The 26,970-nt window shown below is 37.8% G+C and overlaps 1 protein-coding gene across 6 annotated transcripts in view; it reads right to left on the bottom strand.

Moving 5' to 3' along the window:
* The window catches only part of RGS7 (regulator of G protein signaling 7), a 422,952-nt gene that overhangs the window by 137,195 nt on the left and 258,787 nt on the right, over positions 1-26,970 (bottom strand). For 4 of the 6 annotated variants that reach the window (XM_066383468.1, XM_066383476.1, XM_066383493.1 and 1 more), the window contains exon 4: positions 14,415-14,465. The exons of the other annotated variants lie outside the window; for them this stretch is intronic. In XM_066383468.1, coding sequence (XP_066239565.1) covers positions 14,415-14,465 — 51 coding nt within the window. The remainder of the gene's footprint in view (positions 1-14,414; positions 14,466-26,970) is intronic. 6 annotated transcript variants of the gene reach the window in all.

Here is a 26,970-nt window from a genome sequence, read left to right as displayed (position 1 = left end):
ATTGCGTCGTTTTCTGAGCTCCCTAAATTGCCTTTCTCTGTTTTCTTGTATATCTTGGAGGATTTTTAGGATTTCTATCTTAAATACTCTGTCATTTAGCTCCAAGGTTTCCAATATTTTAAATTTTTTCTCCATAGATTTTCCCGCATTATCTGTGTTACCTCTCTGTCTTTTGTATCCATGATATTCGATTTTCTCTTCCTTAATGGCATCTGAGGGTGGTTTTGTTGATAGTATTAATGAGATTTAGTAAAGAACAAAAAGTAAGTAAAATAAATAAAAAATCAAAAAGAGTTGTTTTTTTTAAAAAAAATTAATAATGAAATAAAGAAAAATAAAATAAAATTAAAATTAAAGAAAAGGCAATTATTCCCCCCCTTTTTTCCTCTCCTCTCCTCTCCCCTCTTTCTTGAGAAAATCTTGTGGTGAACTGTGAATTATATTGTACTAAATAGAACAAACAGTGCCTGTAATGGAGGGCCTGAATTGGGGAGAAGTAATAAAGGGGCAAAAAAAGGGGGTATGGACCCACAAAAAGCAAATAAGAAAAAAATTTGGGTCAAGAATAAAATGATTTGCTTTTAGGTGTTGGTTGACTAAGAGTTATGATGAGAGGAATAAGAGGGAAACAGGAAAATGGGGGGACAAATTATAAAATTACTATTGTATTTAGTGGAAGAAGAACTAGATAAAATGGAGAGCCAGGGATGGGAGCACTGCTAGTGTGTTAAAAAGGTGAAGTAAACCCCCCCCCCCAAATGCCACAAATGTAAGTTTGACTCCCAGATAAGATATTGTTCGTTATTGAGGTTTGAATGAGAGGAGACATAAAGGAGAAAGGAAGAAACTAATATAGAGGGAGAAAAGAGAGAGAGAGAGAGAGAGAGAGAGAGAGAGAGAAAGTTAAGGGTTTTGGAGTGCAACCCTCATAGAGAGAAAGGAAGAGGAGAGAAAAGATAATGGGAGATGTAACACTTATGGGTAGTGTAGTTCAAGGAGAGGAGAGAGTAAGACCGGCAGAGAGTTAAATGACCAAATTGGAGGAGGAAAAAAAATATCAAGAATGAAGATAAGAGAAAGAAATGAACAAATATAATAAAATGGGATAGGTTATAAAGTCTGCGTATTATTCTTGATTTTGAGAGGTTATCTTCTTGCTTTTTCTTTTCTCTCCCTCTTCCTGGTTGGTGACTCTGTACCCCGGGTTCTGCCCCTTTGGCACGCTCAGGTAGAGGTTTGCATTTGGTAAGTCTCTATGGAGATGTCATGTATTGTGCTTTAGTCTCGTTGGCAGTCAAGGCTCATTAGCATTTACAGGCTCCGACAGTGAGAGTGTCCGTGTTCCTGGAGCTTCTCTCCTAGTCTTTTCTTCCTCAATTAGTAGCCTAATAATCCAGCTATGGGGTTGTTGCTGCCTCTGCCTGGATAGTAAGAGGCTCAAAGAGCTGGTAACTCCCCACTCCATTCCCACTCAGCACAGGGCTCTTGGTAAGGCTTAGTCAGTCAGAGCTGCTAGCGTAATCAGGCAGGGCTTCCGCCCATTCAAAGACCTCTGGTTCTGCCACTCTGTGGGATAACATGGGAGCACACTGCCGAGGCACTTGGAGTAATCTCCCGCCCACTATCTGCACAAGCAGACCAGGATATCAGGCCAGCAGTCTCACACTCTGAGTGAAACCCCCACCCGCACGGAAAAGTTCCAGCGTTGGAATTGGCTCTCACTCCGTCCCCGTGCGTGGCTTTTCCAAGGTGCTGGGGTGGCCTGAGATTCCACTTTTGGCCCACACAAGGGCCCCTGACTCTGCTCCTCTGTGGGATAACACGGGCGCACTGCCAAGGCCCTCGGAGGAATCTCTCGCTCACTATCTGCGCGCGCAGACCAGGATATCAGGCTGGAAGTCTCACCCTCTGATTGAAATCCCCACCTGCACGGAAAAGTTCCAGCATTGGAATTAGTTTTTGCTCCCACCCCATGTGCGGCTTTCCCAGGGTGCTGGGGCAGTCCGGAGATTCCACCTTCGGCCCACACAGAGGCCTCTGCCTCTGCCTGTCTGTGGGATATCACGGGCTCCCACTCCTGAGGTGCTCGGAGGAATCTCTTGCCCACTCTCCTTGCGCGCAGACCAGGATATCAGACCGGCCACCTCACCCTCTGAGTGAATCCCCCTCCCGCACGGAAAAGTTCCAGCATTGGAATTGGCTCTCCCTCCCTCCCCATGAGTGGCTTTTTCTGGGTGCTGGGGCGGCCCAGAGATTCTGCTTTTGGCCCACACAAAGGCCTCTGACTCTGCCTCTCTGTGGGACAACATGGGTGCCCACTCCCGGGGCTTTGGAAGGAATCTCTCGCCCACTATCTGTGCACGCCGACCAGGGGATCGGGGAAAATGGCTGCCCCACTTGTCTTTCTTTGTCTGGGTTTGGTATGAGTGTTAGCTTGTATTGCCCGGGTTGCCACAGGAACAGTTTTTCCTTGGCTTGGATCTCCGTGCCACAGCCTGGTTCAGCCATTTGTGCCACGGCCTGGATCTATTCACCCCCTTTGCCCACCTTAGTTTCTATATTCTCAGTTCCCAGTGAAAGCCACCCTGTTTAGGTTAGTGAGGAAGGCGGAGCATTTCTTACTCCCTATTTCCTTCGGGGTTTGATTATATATTTAGCCAATTTTTTGCTCGACCATACCTTCGGGTGTATTGCAAAACATCTGGAGGCTCCAAGGATAGGTTTTTCTGTTTCTGGTTGAAGATCTTGTTGAGTTTTGGGGGAGATTTATCGGTATCGCTTCCTACCGCACCATTACTCTGACGTCATCTCCTTTCTACTTTTCTTTCCTTCTTTCTAATTTTTTTTCTTTTTCTCCTCCTTCCCCCCTCCCTCCATCATTTCTTCCGTCCCTCCCTCCCATCTTTCTTTCCTTTTCCCCCAAAACAAAAAGAAAAATTCAAGCTGTCTTATGAACGGAACATGTTTACACAAAAAGGCTAATAAAATAGAATATGAAACCTAAAAAGAAAAAAAAAGGAAATAGGTCAGCTAGCTATAGAAGAATTAGAGAATTCTTCAGGGCAGTTATGCTTTTCCATTCAGTCTGTGGACCAGACTTTATTTTTGGTTTTTCTAATGGATAGGATAGAAATAGCAAGCTCTGCTATGACAGGAAATGTTTTAAGTGGAGCTAAAAATCTATTAAAAATATACTGAACTCTGACATCATTATGCTGTTTAAGTTTTACAATAGAAAAGACAATAATTCCTATTCCTAGCTGCTTTTAGTATTTGCCTTAATAGTTGGCAAATCTAATACGCAGTATATAGAAATTCATCCAATCAGATAAAAATGAAAGAGATCACAGAATGGGCCAGGACAAACCAACAGGAAACTGGCATCACCAAAGGGCACCTGCTGGGTCTTTAACACATGCATGTGTTGGCATCACCTCTGACACACTGGCACAAGTCCCAGCTCCGGTCTCCCCTCCCATCTGTACAGTGAAATCAGCCCCTCTTTCATTGATTGTAAGTGTTCATATTTTGACAGCAAATGCACCTGGGTTTGCACACTGGTTCTATCTCTTAGTTTTCTGATCTGCCGTCTACTTCCTGAAGTTCCTCCCTTTTATCTTTAAGACAGAATAAAATGCATCAAGTTCTCATCATCCTGCTTGATACGCAGTTGGTGCTCAGTACATGTGAACTCTCTTGTCTTCTTCCTGTTTACAAGAATTAAGTAGGAAGAAACAATTGGTATGGTACCTGAAGACACCCAATTAATTCATGTATTATAATTCCTTTCCACTGTTAATAACAATATAGTACTGGAGGTGGGAGATGAAGGCAGTCAAAAGCCAAAATCAGAAAAAGCCGCTATCCACAGGAACAATGGCCTATCTGTGGCTAAAATCACAACTGACTGCTGATAGTAAACCTTTGCTCTGGCAAGAAAAACTTTGGTTTATGTATGTCATGAAGACTTTTCAGTGCATTCTGGATTTTGAGTTTAAATTGTGGAGAGTGACGGCATAATTATATTAGACAGATGACAACAGCAGTCACTTGTCTTATTATGAAGTATGATATTTAAATACAAATGCAAAAGCTAAGCAAACACACACATGAACCAAGGAGAAAGACACGTAGCTAGATAATGAGGTAAGTGGCACAGCTGATCTCAGTAGGTTGGGTGCATTGTGATTGCTGGGGTTGATTACTTTGAATGAGAAATCCCTAATTTAGTGTCCATAAACTTTTTACTTTCTGCCTTGTTAGAATCTTCTGCAAGGGGCAAAGGCCACCAAAAGAGGTTCCTAATGATGTCCAGTGGATGAGATACTACAATTTTCACAAAACTGGGATATTAATGTAATATATGTAAAAAGAATTACTTCTCTCTTTCAAAGAGGAGCTAATAAGGCATGGCAATTGACATATGGAGAAAACTATGGCTCTTGCTCATCTCACAGAAAGATAATCATAACAACACATAATTTCCTGTGTACACAATTGAAGCACTGGCTGCAGGAGCAGGAAAATGAGTTAGGAGCAGCTGTCCAAAGACATGAGGAATTTATTAGTTCCCCCCTTAGGCATTATTTATAACAGAAAATGCACATTTGCAAGATGTATGCTTGGGTAATACCTATTATCTTGAACTAGGTCAAACTAAGCAATCTTGTCAGAATTTATGTCATGGCTTCAATCTGTGATTTCTTGCATATTGTCATCAGAGTGTTAAATGATGTCTTAGAAACCAGAACAGTTTTCATATGAGGGTTCCCTGGCTCTGGAACACTAAATAATAAAGGGGTCACTTTTATTTACTTCATGTTGATATGACGGCTTGCAGAATGGATGATAATATATGTTTTTATAGGGTCAAAGGGGACTTGATGGTTGTCAAGAATGCTTTAAATGCTTCTATCCTCCCTCCACCCAAGTGAGTTTGTTGTTTGAAACAACTTGTAAAGCATATGTGAAAGATCTCTCTCATTTTACCTGTAATACATATGAGTTGAAATATGTAGAAAACAGCACTAACAAAGGATATGCCCAAGGTGCAATAAGTAAACATAAAACCAAAAGCAAGGAAATCAATTATTTTATTCCAAAGGACACTGTATAATGGACCATCTGGTCAGGTGGGCCCAAGCTCCTGTCATCATTGCTAACCCTTTATGGAAGTAATTGTGCAGCTGTGGGCAGACACACAGGGTAGAGATGGGGAGGCCAAGCTTTTATTTCTTTTAGTTTTCTCAGTTGACGTTCCATGTAAAATGAATGAAATGTCTGCCTGGCAACTCAGGCTATAATTATGGTAAGCAAATGAGATAAAATGAGTTGGAAAAGCATAAAAAGTTTTGCAAGTACAAAACATTACCAAGAATAACAAGACATTCTATATTTTCTTAATTCTGATACAGCCTCACGTTCCTCAGGCTCAGATTCCTCTGGCCGGCAAGCCAAAGCCATGGAATGTGAAGGCAATTTGTAGCAAAGTTTCACTAAATCCATTAACAGAATTTAGGACTATTTTCTCCATAGGACCTATGGCAGGATTGGGAGGCAGATAACAGACTCTGTATCATGTTGAGCACAATGAGTTCATTTAATTCGGCGGTTCTCAAGCTGTGGGTCCCGACCCTGGCGGAGGTCGAATGACCAAAACACAGGGGTCGCTGAGAAGCCTCACTACCATCTGCAGCAGCGCTGTTCAGCTTGAACGCACGCCGTTATGGACGTGTGTTCCAAACTGAAGGCCTACAGTCAAGCACAGACGTGATCGCATCATCCGTCTGGGGCCTAAGGGGCAGGGGAAGCGGGGGGAACGCTACACAGTCCATAGCAGTGCGGCTGCTCGTCCATAGCAGCGCATTACGTGTGTCCGGCGCTTGCTGATGTCATCAGTGGGCGGGTGCAGCAAGCGCCAGAGGACAGAAGACTAGGAGGCAGAGAGGCAAGAGGCGGAGAGCCAAGAGAGCCTGCGAGACAGCCTGCTGGTGTAAAAAAGGTTAATAATGTAAAAACAGTACACATACCATACACACAATACTGTGTAAGTGTAAGGTGCTTTGTGTGTAATCATTACACAGTACACAAAGCAGCTTATACTTACACAAAGCACCATACATTTACACAGTGTGAACTACATTGGTCTTATACTATAAGAGACCACTATAAGAAGTAGTTCACACTGTTCCCCAATGTATAATTATCTCCCATATCTCCCACTATTTTCCCATATTCTGAATGAAGAAACTGCTGAAATCAGTGGTTTCCAGCATTGAATCCGCCTCCTACTGATTTCATTGGGAGTGCGGCAGATTTTGGGGAAGAGAGCTCCCGAGAATCTCGGGTTACCACACAATCCTCCGCAGCCTCCTTTTGATTTCAATAAGAGGCGGAGAAATGACAGTTTCCAACACATTTCTTCCTCTCCTATTCAAGTCAATGGGAGGCCGCAGCAGATTCCGCCCAAATATAGAGCATGTTGCTTAATTTTTTCCACGCTAGAACTTTTACTAGAGCAGAAAAATTCCAAAGGTGGAATCCGCCACCCCTAATAGACAGAAAGAGGCATCACACTGAGGAATCTGCTGTGCGGATTCTGCAGTGTAAAAGATCTGCCCATAGAAGTCTATTGGGGGTGGCGGATATTGGGGGTGTTCTATTGTCTATTGTTTTTTGCCACTAATCTGGAAAAAACAGATCCATTAGTTAAGCAGCTATTTACGTAATGGTAGCCCCAATACACTAGGTAAGTAGGTCCATTAGTAATAAATATTTCTCAATATATAATTAAATATTGTTTTTGTGATTAATCACTATGTTTAAATTATGTTTGATTTGTAGCACTGAGAATACATAATGCATATCAGGTATTCACATTCCAAATCATAACTGTAGCAAAATTACAGTTATGAAGTAGCCACCAAAATTATTTTTTGGTTTGGGGTCACCGCAACATGAGGAACTATATTGCGGGGTCACGGCATTAGAAAGGTTGAGAACCACTGATTTAATTAATTCAGTAACAATTAAGATATTCCATTCAGTTGGATGATGCGTAAGCAAAATATCAGGTTGCATTTCCTGAATTTCAATTTCACAGGTATTTTTACAACAAATAATACTGCTAGAGGAAGAATTTTGGCAACTATTCAAAAATTATTTTTTTTATTCTGAATCTGTATTTATCCTTAATCTTATTCTTCTATTTTGATTTTAAGCTTTTTTTCTGTTTTACCTTGGTTTGGTTTACATGAAAAACAATTCATTTTAAATGCCTTTAGCCTCACTTTTCCCTGTCAGTTTAGAAAAGTGCATACTGAATCACTGAATACCATAACTTGTCATTTCACTGAATTCCCATTAGTAAGAAACTTAAGTGATTATTGGAAACTGATGGATCTTGTCACTTCAGTCAATGGCTGGAGATGAGTGTCCTCTACCATTACGTTGTTTAGATTCAACTAAAGTGACAGATTAGTACATGTGAAATAAAAAATGAAAGATAAAACTAAGCAACAAATTGAGTAGTATCAAATACAAATATTCTTGGTAACTATTTAGGGTAAAGAAAAGCCAACAGGAGCTGAATTAGGGAGAGAAGGCTTCATGAAATGGGTTTACCTAGGTTGAATGTTAGTCTAAAAATGGCATGCATTTTTTATTACTAATTTTAATGCAGTGACATTGATAAATCAGAGTACAAAAATTCAGAGAAAACATCTCCATATTATTTTGACATTTGATTAGGTTGCATTCCCCTCACCCAAAGTCAAGTTGTCTTCCATCACCTTCTATCTGGTTTTCTTTGTGCCCCTCCCCTCCCCCCACCCCCTCTCTCTCCTTCCTTGCCCCCTCTCCATCCCCCCCCCCCCCCCGTTACCATCACATTCTTGTCCATGTCTCTGAGTCTCATTTTTATGTCCCATCTATGTATGGATTCATATAGTTCTTAGTTTTTTCTGATTTACTTATTTCACTTCATATAATGTTATCAAGGTCTATCCATGTTGTTGTAAATGATCCAATGTCATCATTTCTTATGGCTGAGTAGTATTCCATAGTATATATGTACCAAAGCTTTTTAATCCACTCGTCCACTGATGGACACTTGGGCTGTTTCCAGATCGCTATTGTGAACAATGCTGCCATAAACATGGGGGTGCATTTCTCCTTTTGGAACAGTTCTATGGTGTTCTTAGGATATATTCCTAAAAGTTGGATAGCTGGGTCAAAAGGCAGTTTGATTTTTAATTTTTTGAGGAATCTTCATACTGTTTTCCACAGTGGCTTCACCAGTCTGCATTCCCACCTTTTTTAAAGAATTCAACTTAGTGAAATGGGCTTGCACATTTGCATTCAGAGTTTGAAAAGAAGTTGACCTAATTAAAAATAAAATCAAGATTTTGGCACACTTGGGTGTGGACTCACTTAAGTTTCACAAAACACAGTATTGAAAGCATTTTACTGAAAAAGAAAAAAATAAAAGGAGAGAAATCAAGTAACTTTCCCAATTCCCCATAGTCAGCAAGTACTGGAGTTAGGATTTGAGTTCGAGTCTGTCTGCAAAGCCCATGGTTCATTTTCAATGCCAGGATGCCTCTTAAGGAATACTGGTATCTCAAGAAGCATGGGCTGATGGAGAGAAAGGGAAAAGTGGAGGAAGCAGGGTACCACTCAGGGATCAAGAAATACATAGCATTCTTTAATATCCAGGGGTCATAGTGAGATTCATTTCAAATTGTAGCTAACGATAAGACTGAATATCTTAAGGTACCTCTCAGTTTGATTGGCATCACTTCAAGAGCTTGGCAATAGTGACCCTTTCAGTGAGAGGCAGCAGAAATTACAGATGAGCGGGATGATATCAAGAACTTATTAATGTCTGACAATTATTTTGTGAAAAATGCAAACATTTTTAAAGCTTTCTAATTTACCTGAAATATCATCCATAATTAATATGGCATTGTGCTAGACACAGATCATGCTTACTAAGAAAAAAATAAACATGTTCTAGAGGATGAATTTTGAAAATTCAAGCCAAAAGATGGTTAGATATATCATGAAAGGGAAGGTTTGAAAAGCAGAGAAAAAAATATATATGAAAGATTGTTGGACTAATGGCCTCAATTTGTTCTCACCACTCTGAATCCATGGTCTTTGATAATCCTTCCCTAGAGTGGCTCTGAACTTGGCCCATGGTATATGCCTTGGTAGATTAAATGTGACACAAGCAGAGACTTGTACTGTGCTTCGAACTCTAAACATACCCAGGTAAGATACCAGTGCCAGCAGAATAAAAGTGTAATATGTACCTGGCTGACAGCCTACCCAGTACCAAATATGCCAACAGTCCTACATTGTCCTCACAAAAGCTGAGATCCCAGCATAAATCAGCCCAGGAGACCCAAACCAGGAAGTGACCAGTTGGTCCACAGAATTATAAGCTAAATTAAGTTGTTTATTTTAAGCCACTAAGTTCTGAGGGTGGTTTGCTATACAGAAAAATATCAATAATTAGATATAACAACAAAAGTGAATTAAAATCTGTAATTATTAATATTTTCTGAGGAATTATTAAATAATAGGTACAGTAATAACTGATTTAGATGTATTAATTCTTTAATTTTCAGGAAAGCACTAAGTAATAGGCACAATTATTATATCCACTTAGAAAACAAAGCTTAAATAATAGAACTGGAAATATTTTTCTTCAGTTTAAGCAAACCTGAATCAATAGACTTAAATAATTGAACAGATGATACAAATACAACAAAAATATAAAAAGTATAAACCCCTAGCAATTGTGTACTTATATTTTGAATTTCAAGTAAAGGGAGACATTACAGGAATCTAGGCAAGGGAAAACATATATATATTATATATATATATATAATTATATACATGAAAAATTTCACATATACATATGCCTGTATAGCAAATGCATGAGATCAATGAACTGATATCTAGAGTATTTTAAAGAGGAAAGTTTGTCTCTACTCTATATCTACACATAGGCAACTAAAGTTATTATCAAATAAGTAAGAGCTCAGGAACTGAACAATAACATTAAATCCTCATACACTGCTGGAAGAAATATCTAGCTTTACAATGTATTAGTTAAAAAATACTAACTTTACTAAAATTTAGTAAAGCAGTGATATATAAAATTAGCATATATAAATAGATAATTTTCATATGTATACACAATAACAATTAGACAGAATGGAAAGAAAAACACAGTAACACCATGTAAAATAACTAGGGGTTCAATTCCCTGTCAGGACACATATGGGAAGTGACCAATGAATATACAACTAAATGAAATAACAAGTGAATACTTCCCCCACTGCTCTTTCTCTCCCTTCCTCCCCCCCTTCCTCTGTCGCTTTAAAATCAAACAATCAAAAACAAAACAAAACTCCTAGGAATACACTTAATAAAAAACATGCAAAATCTATACAAGAATGCTTTGTTAAATACTCTTAAAAGACCACAAAGCAAACTTGAACAAATGGAAACATGGCATGTTCTCAGATAAAACCCTTGACCCCATAATTGATCTGGGAAAGAAAGAATTAGCAGGTTTCAGAGGGGGTAAGTTGGGGTTTTATTTTGGTCATGTTGAGTTTGACTGGTCAGGAGAGGTGACACAGACATCATCAGAAAGATGAGTATGGAGCACCTTAGAGAGGTCAGCAGGAAAGCTATAAATTTGGGGGTCCTCAGTATATGTCACCAGGCAGCAGTGTGTGTATGGAGAAAAGAAAAGTACCTATGACAGAAAGCTGGGCATCCCAACATTTATAGATTAGCTGGGGAGTGGTGAGCCATCTCAGGACACTGCCCAAACTCTGTGAGCAGTGAAAAGAGGAAGAGCCATGAGTGTTATACCCTGAAGCCAAAGACATTCACATCATTCAAAGAGGGAGTGTCCATTCTGTATTCCTACTGCCTGACCCATAGGAAGAATTCAGAAAATATTGGTAAATTAATGAAGCCAATGAAGAAATTAATTTTTCTTAGAAAAATATAAAATGTAAAAATGGACTCAAAAGGTAAAAATAAAAAAGTTTTAGGCTAATCTTGTGTGTATTATATGAATATACAACTGTATATGTATATGTAAACAGAGCTAAAACTCACCCTAAATTCTAATTAAAGGCTCAAATATAACTTTATTTTAAATGAATAATACATATGACTAATTGTCTAACAGTACTCAAATCTCTAAGAAATATTCAGTCAAATGTGCACTGAACTGATGGTACAGAAATGAAAATCTGTTAAGTCTTCATTGATAAAGTATTGAATATTAAGGGTACAAATAATATGTACTCATTGGAATTGGACAAGAGTCTGAAGATCATGCAACCCACTCCCCTGTCTCCACAAATGGTCCATCAGAACCCAATCCTATGTCCAGGCTTTAGTCTCATCTTCCAACTTGCCACAAAACCTCTTTCAACACATTATCGATATCTAACACCTCAAATAATCTACAGAGGTCTTCAAATGATCACTTGACCATCAGATAGAACACAAGCAGAAGTCTGACATGGATTTCTCTCTTATTTTAAAATATTTTCAAGGAATTTATAGGGTGTGAAAATTATACCTGAAGTTATAATAACAATTCAGTCTCTCTTTATGCACACTTTCAAATGGTATGATTAATTTCATCCATGAAACCATGAAAGTGACTTTCATAATGTCACCAATGTTCTTGACCATATTTGATTAGAATCATGCAGCCACATTGATTCATTTTCTATGTGCAAAATCTGTTATATCTTCAGAACAAACATCAATGCTTCTTGTCTTCTTAAAATCTAGCATAGAGCTTTTAACTTTGTAGGGATAAATGGGCTCATTAAAAAATAAAACAAACACCAACCAAACAAAAACTAATTTTTCAACCTTCCATAAATATGACTAAAAGATATGTATAATCCTTCTCAGATATGATTGATTTGATCTTTTTCTAGATCTTAAAGTGAAGCTTTAAATCATCCTTAAACTGTTAAACAAGCAAATAAAATCAGTTTTTAAACACATTATCGCTATAATGATATCTCATGTATGTATTATAAAAATAATTGTTTCTTACTGCTTATTATATCTGTTTACTTTCCTTGCTTCTCTTGCTTGTTACTGAAGCACACTTTCAATCTTAATTTACAAACAATTATTCTTTTAAATCAACTTTACCCTGGCCCTGGCCGGTTGGCTCAGTGGTAGAGCGTCAGCCTGGCGTGTGGAGGTCCCGGGTTCGATTCCCGGTCAGGGCACACAGGAGAAGCGCCCATCTGCTTCTCCAACCCTCCCCCTCTCCTTCCTTCCTTTCTGTCTCTCTCTTCCCCTCCCGCAGCCGAGGCTCCATTGGAGCAAAGATGGCCCGGGCGCTGGGGATGGCTCCTTGGCCTCTGCCCCAGGCACTAGAGTGGCTCTGGTCACGACAGAGCGACGCCCCGGAGGGGCAGAGCATCGCCCCCTGGTGGGCAGAGCATCACCCCCTGGTGGGCAGAGCGTCGCCCCCTGGTGGGCGTGCCGGGTGGATCCCAGTTGGGCGCATGTGGGAGTCTGTCTGACTGTCTCTCCCCGTTTCCAGCTTCAGAGAAATACAAAAAAAAACTAAATAAATAAAATAAAAAAATAAATCGACTTTACCCTTTGGTAATAATATTTTTTGCAAATCAGCCATCTCCTTATTATCAATGATTGTGCCAATATGGTTTTTACATTTTTGTTTTGTTTGTTTTTTGCTGGGGTTTTCATCTGGTGCTATAGTTTATAAAGTTGGGCATGCCACTAAACTGAGGATAAAATGTAAATTTGATAAGACTGGCTTCCTTTCCCAATAATCATTACGTCTTTATACTTATTAATAATATGATGCTGGTGATATAGCTGCTTCATCTAGACTTAATTATTTTAATCCTGTTTAACTAACTGGTTACAATAAGTACTTTAAAAGCTCATGTACTGGCCCTGGCCGGTTGGCTCTGTGGTAGAGCATTGGCCTGGCGTGCAGGAGTCCCGGGTTCGATTCCTGGCCAGGGCACACAGGAGAAGCGCCCATCTGCTTCCACCCGTCCCCCTCTCCTTCCTCTCTGTCTCTCTCTTCCCCTCCCGCAGCCAAGGCTCCATTGGAGCAAAGTTGGCCTGGGTGCTGAGGATGGCTCCATGGCCTCTGCCTCAGGCGCTAGAATGGTTCTGGTTGCAACAGAGCGATGCCCCAGATGGGCAGAGCATCGCCCCCTGGTGGCATGCCAGGTGGATCCCAGTCGGGTGCATGCGGGAGTCTGTCTGACTGCCTTTCTGTTTCCAACTTCAGAAAAATACAAAAAAAAAAAAAAAAAAAGCTCATGTACTGAAGGAACAGGGATGTGTATAGGCCTTTAGAATTAAAGCTACATTTTATGATAGCATGGCTTTATAAAGTTAGTTCAAAATGAAAAAAATAAAAACAAAAATTTTTCCTCTCCATCAACTGTTGTTTCTAGAACAGTCTAAGGTGGTATTCAGAGGCAGAAGCAAAAGCCATGCAGAATTCTTTTCTAATCAAAGAGAGTGGGATGAGTAGTTAGTGTGTTGCCCTCCTCTGTGCCATGTCATTCTTATTCACTATCATCCCAATTTTTGTTATTTTTTTCCTCAGCATCTTCTCTAAACAAATACATCTCATTTTCATTTCAGTGATATGAGCTGTTTGCCACATGTGAAGGCTCTTACAAGATACTTCTTAAAAGTCACTAGGTATTTGCACATCTGTAAAAATTTGTCTAGGCAATGCAAAACTGTTCCAAGATTGTAGAAATTAGGTTAGTACTGCAGAATAAACGTAATGTTCACCACAGAGAACGGGTCCATGACTTAAATAAGAGCATTAAAATAATCATGTAGGCATGATGGAAAATAACATTGTTTTCAAACTTCATACAAAAATGGAGTTTAGGCAAAATTATAAATTAATGAGATTTTCTGTGTTTTATGAAAGGAAATTTTATTACTTCATGATCACTTACTTTTAATTATATGTTCAATATTCATGAACATGGATATAGTTCATCCATTCTAATAATTGCCAGCCAATAAATCAAACTTTATAAAATGGGATATTAAATATGGGAACAATTATAAACATATATTAAATTGAACACACAATATGGAGATGTGTTGTAGAATTGGGCACCTGAATCTTGTATAATTATGTTAACTAGTATCACCCTAATAAATTCAATAAAAAAGATAAATATATGTTGACTACCATAAAATTTATATTAATGCTACAAGCATAGTTAAGTATAATTATTATTTTTCAGGTTTATTTGCTTATCATATTAATCCTGAGAAATATATTTCTTAAAACCACACAGAAAATAATTCTATCAATGGGAAAATGATTTATTTACCTGGATCTTCTATAGTTAAGTTCTTTATTAACCACTGAACAATGTCTGACCCTAGAAAAAAGAAAAAAGAAAAACACAAATACATGTGAACATTTGTCTCTATATATTAACCTTAACATCTTTCAACTTTTGGCAATCATATTAGTAAGAATGCTTCTAAATGTTACAATAACAGATTATAAAGATCAGCCATATATGGAGGACAGAAAACAGAGTGTAACAGCATTTCTACAAGTCAAGGTGCAAACTAGTAAATTATTAAACATGAACACTTAATATACCAGTGGTGGATAAAGTGATTCATTCATTTGTTCATTGAAAACATGTTTATTGAGTCCCCACTTGGTTTCAAGCACAATTTTGAGCATGGCATGACTAATGTTGGTTGTATCTACCCCATTCTGCACGTATTCTTAAGCCAGCAAATTTGTTGCCAGTTTTTGAAAACTCTTGTGTCTTCATGAAAGTTTTTCTTTGACTAAAATGTCTTTCCACTCTTTCCAAGATATTCAAGATTCATTTACACAATCAAACTTCTCTTAATACTCAACTTTGTCTATTGAGTTTACAACACTTTCCCTGGAATCTGTCTAGTTTTATACCACAGTGTTGATCATACAATGTCTCAACTGTTTACTTGATTATATCCCTAGAGTAAAGTAATACCTTGAAGTAAAGTATCATATTTATCTTTATTTGGAGGATAGCAAGAGCTTAATAATGTGTGATGAATAAAAATCATGAGCGAATGTATATTTTTCACTTTATATATAAGAAATAAAGAAGACTGCAAAAAATGTAATGTTTGAGGGAGATGAAATGAACATGTCTTGTTCTTGATGCATGAACAAGACAAAAATGTAGTTGCTGAAGAGGTATATGTCAAAGTTAAAAAGTGGAGAACAGTCAATAAGTACCATTTATTATACACCTTCTATATACTAAGTGCTGGGAATAACAGGAACTTGAAACTAATAAAAGTGTTCATACTGCATTCAGCAGGTCTTAAATTCTAAGCTAAAGAATTTGGACTCTTTTCTTTAAATGAGCCAGAGAAAGACACACATGGTTTTTTTTTATTGATCAGAAGAAGAATTTTTCAAAGAAGTTTAAGGCATTTGACAATGTATGTGTAGTATCTTAGTCCCATCTGAGAGAAAGCAGGTGTCTAACATTTCTATTGGTTGTGATCAGGACTGAAAGGATAGGGTCCTGGACTAGCTCAGTGTGCATGTGAATTAAAACAAAATGTGAGACTTGATTCAGGAATTTGGTCGGTGGGAGAATGAAATAAGAACTCAAGGTTTCCAGTCCAGCAATATCGTGGATCAAACTAAATGGGAAAAACACGAGCAAAATGAGAGTTACAGTAAGAGGAGTGAGGTACCTGAGATGTTCGTGTCTCTTAAACTTGGTTTTCTCATTTCTATATAAAAATGACAAAAATGTGTATGAAAATAGTTGTGCATACATGGTAGGTTGCCTCAGAGCTTCACAAGTAAAATTTTGTGTGAATTGAAATTCTATTTCTACTTCTCTTAGAGATATGGCAAATGTCTATGGCTAAATCATTGTAGCTGCTTGAAGCAAAATAGTTCAAAATTAATTTCAAAATTAACTTGATTACCAAGCATAGCAATAATGTCCTAGAAGTTATGAATATACTCATACCCAGTGTTTAATTCGATATGCATACTTTTTAAAATAACTTCAACTGTTGAAGGAATTCTTTTATAACTGTCCTTGGTTTAAATATTTTGAGAAGATGAATTTACTTAGATACTAACGGGATCTGAGGAAAGAAGAAAAACCACTCAAAAGAACACAGGTATTAAAAAATGTTGTCAGTGGTAGAGCATCGGCCTGGCGTGCAGGAGTCCCAGGTTTGATTCCCGGCCAGGGCACACAGGAGAAGCGCCTATCTGCTTCTCCACCCCTCCCCCTCTCCTTCCTCTCTGTCTCTCTCTTCCCCTCCCGCAGCCGAGGCTCCATTGGAGCAAAAAGATGGCCCAGGTGCTGGGGATGGCTCCTTGGCCTCTGCCCCAGGTGCTAGAGTGGCTCTGGTCACTGCAGAGCGACGCCTGGGAGGGGCAGAGCATCGCCCCCTGGTGGGCAGAACGTTGCCCCCTGGTGGGCGTGCCGGGTGGATCCTGGTCCGGCGCATGCGGGAGTCTGTCTGACTGTCTCTCCCTGTTTCTAGCTTAGGAAAAATACAAAAAAAAAATGTTGTGTTTGGCCTTATATCCTAAGTTATTTTGAGGCATGGTCTTTAAAAAGGGGAGGGGCCTGGCCAGTTGGCTAGGTGGTAGAGCATCGGCCTGGCAAGTGGATGTCCTAAGTTAAATTCTCGGTCAGCGCACACAAAAAAGAGACCATCTGCTTCTCCACTCCTCCCTACTCCCTTTTTTCTTTCTCTCTCTCCTCCTCCCACAGTTATGGCTCAATTGGTTAGACTACATCAGCTCTGGGTGCTGAGGATGGCTCATGGAGCCTCCATCTCAGGCAGTAAAGGCAGCTTGGTTATGAGCATGGCCCCAGATGGACAGAGCATTGGTCCCAGATGAGGGTTGCCAGGTGAATCCCAGAGAGGGTGCATTCAGGAATCTGTCTCTCTATCTCCCCTCCTCTCACTTGGGAAAAAAAAGAAAAGAAAAGGGAAGTAAGTTTTTAAATATGTAGGTAATGATACTTGATAAATAGAATTTTAGGTACCCAAACTGTCCATGCACCCTGCTCATTTTCCACATTTGAACATCTATTTAGAGAACACATGCAAGCATCCTTTTGAAGAAAGCCACACTTTCCAAATCAGAACTATAACTTTTGTCATAGTGTGAAAAATGATTTAAAAATGCCTTTAAAGAAAGTTTTTAAAAGTTTTCTTCTCTGTTTTTTTCCTCAAGCATAAAAAAAGAAATACAAAGAAGCCTAACTTGAAATTATATAATTCAAAAAAAGAAAAAGAAACTTTCCTTTCAACCTAGTTGTATTTCTCTCATGGTCATGTTCTCAGCTCAGCTCTGAATGAGTCCATCTGAGCACTTGCCAGTATCACTTAGCAGATAACATGGTGGTTCTATTGTTATAATCACCCAATACCTTTATGGTTTATAGTTGAAACATTTTAATTATTACTTTATTGTTAAATGTATATCTGAACTCATGATATTTTCCTATTCTATATCTATGACAGCAAGACCTTAACTTCCAGTTGAGAGATGTAGAGGCAAAAAAGAGAGAAAAAAATTCCAGCATCTTTAATGGAACCAGAAGATACAAAGAGGAATATGGTATCATAGACATGTGGAAAACTACGATTTGCATTTAAAAGAGAACATGACAGCCGGAGGGATGGAACGTGGAACCCTTCTAGCAATTTCTCAGCTGTATGGTCAATGACTAAAAGGCAGGTCTGTTAAAATTTTCATGTACAAGTGTACATATCTAGAATACTTTAGAGTTCTACTTATCTTTATTCTGAGCTGTTGGTCAAAGGGTCCAAAGTTTTAGTACACAGGGTGAATAAATTCTGGAGATTTAGTGTACAAGATGATGACTAAGTTAGTAAGTGTATTGTTTCATTCCAATTTGCTAAGAGAGTAGGTGAGGCAATGAATACATTAATTAGCTTGACTGTAGTAATCATATCACAATGTATATGTATATTGAAATATCACGTATGTCTTTAACCCTTTGGGTAGTGAGTTGTTTTCATGCTCGCTGACCCCCAGGAGTGAGTTTTTTTCCAGAAATGAAATCAGTTCAATTTGCAGTTTTATTAACTAAAAATCATGTTTGTTTGATGACCAATTTATGGAAACAAGAAGAACATACATTTGCCTTATTTTAATGTTGCCTTACACATTTTTAAAATAAAATTTTTGTTATGATCGTACTCTGGATGGTCAGGAGGCACGAGGACATACATGAATGTTTGTACTACTCAAGGGTTTTTCATTTGTCAGTTATAACACAATAAACCTTAAGGAGAAAAAGCAAATACAAGAAGAGGTCAGAGAATCTCCGCAGTCCACTTACTCCATGTGATAGCGCAACAGAAGTCAGCAGTCCGCAGGCTGGCTGGAAGAGGGTCCCCACCAGACCCCAACTATGCTGACACCCTGGCCTCAGACTTCCAGCCTCCAGAACTGTGAAAAATACATTTTAGTTGTTTATAAGCCTCCCAGTTTATTGTGACTAAGCCCAAGCTGCCTAAGATGAAGGACATCGTAGTTGCTTCCAAGTTTGGCAGGTAGGAACACAGCTGCTATAAACATTCATGTGCAGGTTTTTGCGTGGACTGCTTTTAACTCCTTTGAGCAAATACCATCTGTAATCACTTGATTATAGGGCTAGAGTATTTTTAGTCTTGTAAGAAACCACCGAACTGCTTTTCCACAGTGGCTGTACCATTTTGCATTCCTACCAGCATCACATCCTCACTGGCATTTGGTGTTGTCAGCATTCTGGATTTTGGCCATTCTAACAGGTGTGTTATCTTGTTTTAATTAGCATTTCTCTGATGACAAATGAAGTGAATGGAGCATTTTTTCATATGTTTATCTGCCATCTGTATGTCTTCCTTGGTGATGTATGTGAGAAGAAGGTCTTTGGCTCATTTTTAATCTGGTTGTTTTCTTATTGTTGAATTTGAAGAATTCTTTGTATATTTTGCATAATGGTCCTTTATCCCATGTGTCTTCTGCAAATATTTTCTCCCAGTCTGTGGCCTATCTTCTCATTCTCTTGACACTGTTTTTCACAGAAAGTTTTAATTTTAACAATGTCCAGCTTATCAAATATTTCTTTAATGGATTGTGGCTTTGTCATCATAGCTACAAAGTCATTGCCATACTACTAGTCACCTAGGTTTTCTCCTATGTTATCTTCTAGCTTTATAGTTTTCCCTTTTACATTTAGGTCTGTGATCCATTTTGAGTTAATTCCTTGTGAGGGATGTAAGATCTGTATTTAGATCCATATTTTTTGCATTTGTGTATCGGTTGTTGACATCTTTGCTCCACTGCGTTGCCTTTGCTCCTTTGTTCAAAAATCAGTTGATGATATTTATGTGGGTCTATTTTGTTCCTTTGATTTATTTGTCTGTTTTCTCACCAATGCTACACTGCTTTGGTTATTATTGTTTTATACTCAGTCTTGAAACCAGGTAGCTGTTAATCTTTCAACATTGTTGTTCTCCTTGAAAAATATGTTGGCTATTCTGGGCCTTTTGTTTTTTCACACAAATTTTAAAATCAATTTGTTCATATCCATGAAATAACTTGCTGAGGTTTTCACTGGGATTCCATTTTGTCTATAGATCCAGTTAAGAAAAAATGACATCTTGACAATATTGAATTTTCCTATTTATAAACACGAAATATCTCTGCATTTACTTGGTTCTTTTATGATTTCTTTCATCAGAGTTTCATAGTTTTTTCCCGAATAGATCTACATATTTTAGATACATAGCTAAGTATTTTTTATTTCTTTTTAATTGGATTTATTGAGGTGATATTGCTTAATAAAATTATATAGGTCTCAGGTGTAAAATTCTATAATACACCATCTGTACATCGCATTGTGTGTTCACCACCCAAAGTCAAGTCTCCTTCTGTCGCCATTTATCCCCCCCTTTACCCTCTTGTGAAATTTTTAATTCCAAAATAATTACAGATTCACATGCACTTATAAAAAAGTAACACAGAGAGTTTCCTTTGAAAGGTAACATTTTTCAAAATGATGGCTCATCATCACAACCAGGTTTATTGGCAATGATATGAGAAAGATACAAAACATTTCCATGACAACACTGTCCTTTATGATGCCCTTTTATAGTCACTTACTTGTTCTCAATTCCTGGCAATCACTAATTAATTTTTTTCTTTCTATAATTCTGTTATTTTAAGAATTTTCTACAAATGAAGTCATATAGTATGCAAGCATTTGACATTGACCTTTTTTCACTCACTTAACATAAGCTGCTGGAGAGTCATCTAAGTTGTTGCCCATATCAACAGTGCAATCCTGTTTATTGTTAAGTATTATTCTATGCTATTAATGTACAGAGTTCATTTAATCATTCAGCTTCTGAAAAACATACCTGTCAGTTTGGGCTATTATGAATAAAGATGTCAATGCTATAAACATTTTGGGGCAGATTTTAATGTCAATCTTTATTTCTCTGGGATAAATGCCAGCTGGTACAATTGCTGGGCCATAGAGTTGCGTTTTTAAAAAGGAAAGAAAGAAATGGTCAAACTATTTTCCAAAGTGGCTATGTCATTTTACATTCCCACCAGTAACATGTGAACAATTCAGATTCTTGGTGGGGAGTGATATGGAACATGTTTTCACATGCTTAGTTGATGTAAGCATGTACTCTTTGGTGAAATGCTACTCGTATGTTTTGTACATTTTCAAACTGAACTTTGTTTTCATTTTTTATTGAATTTATTGGGGGAACATTGGTTAATAAAATTATATAGAATTATATAGAATAAAATATATATAGAATTATATACACCATCTATATATTGTATTGTGTGCATGCTACCCTACCATTTATCCCTCTTTTACTCTCTTCTATCTCCCTTCACCTTTTTGTTGTAATGGTGAATTTCATTGACTAATTTCTGAATATTTAACAAACCTGCATCACTGAAATAAATCCATTTGGTCATAGTGCATAATTATTTTGATATATTGCTTAATTCTTTTTGCTTAAATTTTGCCAAGCCTTTTTTTACATCTATATTCATGGAGGAAATTGTTCTGTTATGTTATTTTTTGCACTTTTTTTCCCCTGGCTTCAAGATCAGGGTAATACTATCTTCATAAAATTAATGGAAGGCATTTTCCCCTCTTCTATTTTCTGGAAGAGATTATGAAGAATTGGAGGAGGGGATAGGTGGTGATGGAGACTTGACTTGGGGTGGTGAACACACATAATAATATACAGATGATGTGTTGTAGAACTGTGTACCTGAAACCTGTATAATTTTATTCACCAATGTCACCCCAATAAATTCAATAAAAATTAAAGAATTGTTTACAAACAAAAAATATTTGGTAGAATTTTCCATTAAAGCTATATGAATCTAAAGATATTTTAAAAGAAATTTTAAATGACAAATTTTAATTTCTTAATAGTTATCAGGCTATTCAAATTATGTATTTCATACTTGATGAATACAGTATTTTGCCTTTCTAAGGAATTGATCTATTTTATGTAAATTTAAAAATTATATGTAAAGTGGTTTTTAGTATTAATCTTTTTGATTATAATGTGTGTCTTTTCTCTTTTTTCTTTATCAGTCTTATTATAGATTTGTCAATTTTATTGATCTTTTAAAAAAATAATTCACTGATTTCCTTACTGTTTTTGTTTTCAAGGTTATTGATTTATGCTCTTAACTTTATTATTTCCTTCCCTCTGTTTTGTTTTGAGTTTATTTTACTCTTTTTTTTTTCTAGGTTCTTGTGTTGACAATTTAGATTATTGATTTGAAACTTGTCCTCCTCCTTTGTTTTGTTTTTTAATTTTATTTAGAAAATTAACCTTAACATGGAGACATTGATCAATAAGAGTACATCAGTTTCAGATAAATATCTCTCTAGCACTTGAACACCCATCCCATCCTCCTCTTTGGTAATATATACATTTATGTTCTAAATTTCCCTTTCAGCACTACTTTAGCAATGTCCCACAAATTTTGACAGGTATTTTCATTTTCATTCAGCCCAGTTTATTCTTTAGATTTTCCTGGAGGCTTCCTCATTGTCCACTGCCCCATGTGGGAATGCATACTGCAAGTGGGTGGAAGGAGAGTGAGGAATGAGGAATGACTGGGAAGCTGAAGGGCTCAGTCAATTAAAGAAAAAAAAAACTGAAGAATTAAGTGAATGTAATGGGCTGAATTATGTCTCCCAATTCCTATATTGAAGTCTTAACTTTAAGTAACTGAGAATGGGACTGTATTTGGGAATGAGGTATTAAAAAATGTAACTAAGGTTAAATAAGATCATTAGAGTTGGACCTAATCTAATATGAATGGTGTCCTTATAAGAAGAGAAAATTAGGATGCAGATATATGGAAAGGAAAGACCATGTGAAGATCAGAAGATGTCCGTCTGTAAGCTAAGGAGAGAGAGAGGCCGCACTTGAAACCAACTCTGCTGAGACCTTAGTCTCAGACATTCAGCCTGCAGAACTGTGAGACAATGAATTTCTATTGTTTAAGTGATCCAGTTTGTGGTACTTTGTTATAGCTATCCTAGCAAATGAGGAGAGGAAATGGGAAATGAGGTGGTATTTGGGTAGTGCCTAGACTAAAAGGGTAACAGTTTTGGTGTGACTATTTGGGTTTGAGATTCTGAAGGAAACTAGGCTCTGAAGTGATTACTCTGTTGGTACTGTGGATGAATAGTGATGATGCAACAGTCCATTCTATAGTCTGGGTGCTTGTCATAGATCCAAAGAACTAGGCCCTTCTATAGATTAATACCTGCAATGATATATACATTTAAGGCAAAAATATTTAACAAGGTTGGTTTTCCTGTTTCTAACCTAAACACATCAAGAGAAAATCTCAAATGAAATAAGAACCCTCCTCTATAATGATCCATCATTGGGTGGGTCAACACCCAGAAAGGAACAATTGCTGATTATATATATGTAATATGCCAAGAATGTGACTGCATTTTAGGATATTTCATTCTGTTTTTCTCCCTAGAAAAGAAGGCCAAGAGGCAGGAACTAAATTAAAACTCACAGACCAAAAGCTTAAATTCTCCTCTAGAGAGGCATCCATTTGTTAGTTAGCATTTATAAGGCTGGTCCCTTTGTGGTTTTGTGACTTTCAAGTTAATGTCTCTCTGGGACAATGCTCCAGTTTCCTGCTGATCCTATCAATGGGTCTCACCTGGGCTTCTCAGCATCTAGATGTCACAACAGGGAAACAGTGCAGACCAGCTCCTGAAGAGTCCACGAGCTCCATCAAATGCTTGATCCTTCCATTGCAAATATTGCCACCACCTTTTCTTTCCATATGCTTAACCTATATTGATGTCATTCCTATGCCTGATCAATTTGTGTAATGAGACAGTGTGCATAAACCATGTGTCATTAAGACAGGGATTATTTTGGTCTCTTACCAGAACTATCTACATTTTAACCAAAAGTGAATACACAACTCTGGTGATATGAAAGGAAAGTTGGTCTTGTTTCAAGCAGAGATAGTAAAACACAGTGGAGGGGGGAAGCCCCTTAGCAGAGCGATATCTTTTGGGTTAGAACATTAAAGGGCTTTGTTGATTTGTATCTTTTGAGTTCTTGGATTGCAATACTCAGCATGAAGCACTGGTTGACTGCCGCAGAAGGATAGAAGCCATCATTCCAGAATAATCTGAATTGATGTGGGGTTCTCAAGGCAGAATAACGTCTGTGCTAATTCCTTCCCAGCAGCAGAGGAGGAGGGCCCAACCTCTTGGATGGCCAGCGGCAGAGTGGAGCAGCCTCAGTAAGGAAGAGGTGAAAGAGACCCAAAGAATTACTGAGGCCCTTGAGTTCTAGGCACAGACACAGATGAGAATTAAGAATTATGTTGCCTACGAGGGTTTTCACAGTATGCAATGAGTCATCTGCAGATGAGGGTGTCCAGTTACAGACACAGTGATAGTGGTGGTCACATTGGCCATGCCCGGAAAACAGACCGCAGGCTGCATCAGTGCTAGAACATTATGGATGCAGCCAGGACAGAGGAAGAGACACAAAGACATGAGGGCAAAACTCCTCAGTGAAGGTTAGTGAAAAGCTGAGGGATAAACAAGGACCAGCACAGCCAGCGAGAGGTCCAAGGCCTCTCTAGCAATGACTCAATGCCATGTAACCTAATCTCCAGCTCCAGAGTGCCATCCAAGAAAAGGAAAGAAGGGAACAGGATTTGGGAGAAATTTTACCCAAGAATAACATGTCAGCAGGAAATGACAGCATAAGAAGGAAGGGATTTAGTTATATGTAATAGGCAAGATTAAGATGCATGTCCAGTCTCCTCCTTGCTGATTCTTTATCCATGAGTAGCAATAAAATTTATGAGAAAGCTTAGGTCAGTTATACAGAAATAAAAAGATGTACACTCTGCCCATCATTGTTGCACTGTGATGGTTATTTTTAAAAAGCTGCAATAGAAATTTGAAAGGAAAATTCCTCTGCATTTCATAGCTCAGAAGGCTTAACAGACTATTGCTTCCTCCCTGCTCATGAGAAAATGAGCCTCTTGCCCAGGCTGGGTAGGTAGGTTGGTTAGAGTGTCATCCTGATGCTCAGAGTTTGCAGGTTCGATTCCCAATCACTGCACGTACAAGAACAGATTAATGTTCCTGTCTTTCTCTTTCTCTCTCTCTTTCCCTTCCTCTCTCCCTAAAATTAATAAATAAAAGAAAGAAAGAAAGAAAGAAAGAAAGAAAGAAAGAAAGAAAGAAAGAAATGAGTTTCTTCCCACTCATGCAGACCAAAAAAGAAAAAAAAAAGACCTTTGTTAATGGATTTTAGAAGCTGTTACCTTAAAATGGAACAATTGAACATTACATACAATGTTACACTACATAATTAAAATGTCTTTACCATATCATATTAGCAAAAGACATAATGGCAGCAGCAGACAGAGCAAGGTAATGTCACTTCTGAGAGTCAGTATATTAATGGGACCTTTCATCCCAATAATGTGACCATCTTTGTTAAGTCCAACTCTCAGTAAAATTCCAAGGAGCAAGAGATAAAAAGAATGTCCTTTTCAGAAACCCTCCCCTAGTACCAGGGCATTAACCTGAGAATGGTAGCGATGGCCTGCTCCAGATAAAAGACTTTAAGATGTTGTTTCTAAAAAAGTCTCAGCTGTCAAATATCAGAGTCACATTACCAAGCCTATATATTCTTCTTCTTTTCATTGTGAAATAATTTTTCTTTTCTTTCACAATCTTACATTTTCTACATTTATTGAGCCTTAAATTTTAAAATGCAAAGTCCAGACAGCATAATCGTGCCAAATAAAGAAAACCAATATTGTTTTCTCCAGTGCATGCTCTATGTCTACCACTATCAAATATATGAAAACCGAAGCTGTCTGACAATCAGATAGCATTAGCGTCTGGATTTATACTAGCATTGTATGCAATGTTCTCTAAATATCAAATTATATATATATATATATATATATATATATATATATATATATATATATATGTTTTGTTTTGTTTTTTTACCTACTTAATTACTTATTTTTTTTGCAGTATTACATCTTTTTTAAAAAAATTTATTTATTAAATTTAATGCAGTGACATTGATAAATCAGGGTACATATGTTGAAAGAAAACATCTCTAGATTATTTTGACATTTGATTGTGCTGTGTACCCCTCCCCCAAAGTTAAATTGTCTTCTGTCACCTTCTATCTGGTTTTCTTGTGCCCCTCCCCTCCCCCAACCCCTCTCTCCTTTGCCCCATCCCCCCTCCCCCCACCCCCATCCCTGTTGCCATCACATTCTTGTTCATGTCTCTAAGTCTCATTTTTATGTCCCTTCTATGTATGGATTCATATAGTTCTTAGTTTTTTTCTGATTTAATTATTTCACTCTGTATAATGTTATCAAGGTCCATCCATGTTATTGTAAATGATCCAATGTCATCATTTCTTATGGCTGAGTAGTATTCCATAGTATATATGTACCAAAGCTTTTTAATCCACTTGTCCTCTGATGGACACTTGGGCTGTTTCCAGATCTTCGCTATTGTGAACAATGCTGCCACAAACATGGGGGTGCATTTCTCCTTTTGGAGCCATTCTATGGTGTCCTTGGGGTATATTCTTAACAGTGGGATAGCTGGGACAAAAGGCAGTTTGATTTTCAGTTTTTTGAGGAATCTCCATACTGTTTTCCACAGTGGCTGCACCAGTCTGCATTCCCACCAGCAGTGCAGGAGGGTTCCCTTTTCTCCACATCCTCACCAGCACTTATTCTGTGTTGTTTTGTTGATGAGTGCCATTCTGGCTGGTGTGAGGTGATATTTCATTGTGGTTTTAATTTGCATTTCTCTAATGATTAGTGATGTTGAGCATTTTTTCATATGCCTATTGGCCATCTGTATGTCCTCTTTGGAGAAGTGTCTATTCACCTCTTTTGCCCATTTTTGGATTGGATTGTTTGTCTTCCTGGTGTTGAGATTTACAAGTTCTTTATAAATTTTGGTTATTAGCCCCTTATCAGACGTATTGTCAAATATGTTCTCCCATTGTGTAGTTTGTCTTTTCATTCTGTTCTTTTTGTCTTTAGCTGTGCAAAAGCTTTTTAGTTTGATATAGTCCCATTTGTTTATCCTGTCTTTTATTTCACTTCCCTGTGGAGATAAATCAGCAAATATATTGCTCCGAGAGATGTCGGATAGCTTACTGCCTATGTTTTCTTCTAAGATGCTTATGGTTTCACGCCCTACATTTAAGTCTTTTATCCATTTTGAGTTTATTTTTGTGAGTGGTGTAAGCTGGTGATCTAGTTTCATT

Source organism: Saccopteryx leptura, chromosome 1 (assembly GCF_036850995.1).
Source record: "Saccopteryx leptura isolate mSacLep1 chromosome 1, mSacLep1_pri_phased_curated, whole genome shotgun sequence".
Classification (NCBI taxonomy): Eukaryota; Metazoa; Chordata; class Mammalia; order Chiroptera; family Emballonuridae; genus Saccopteryx; species Saccopteryx leptura.
Note: the sequence above shows the minus strand (reverse complement) of the source record. Positions and strands in the feature narration are given on the sequence as shown.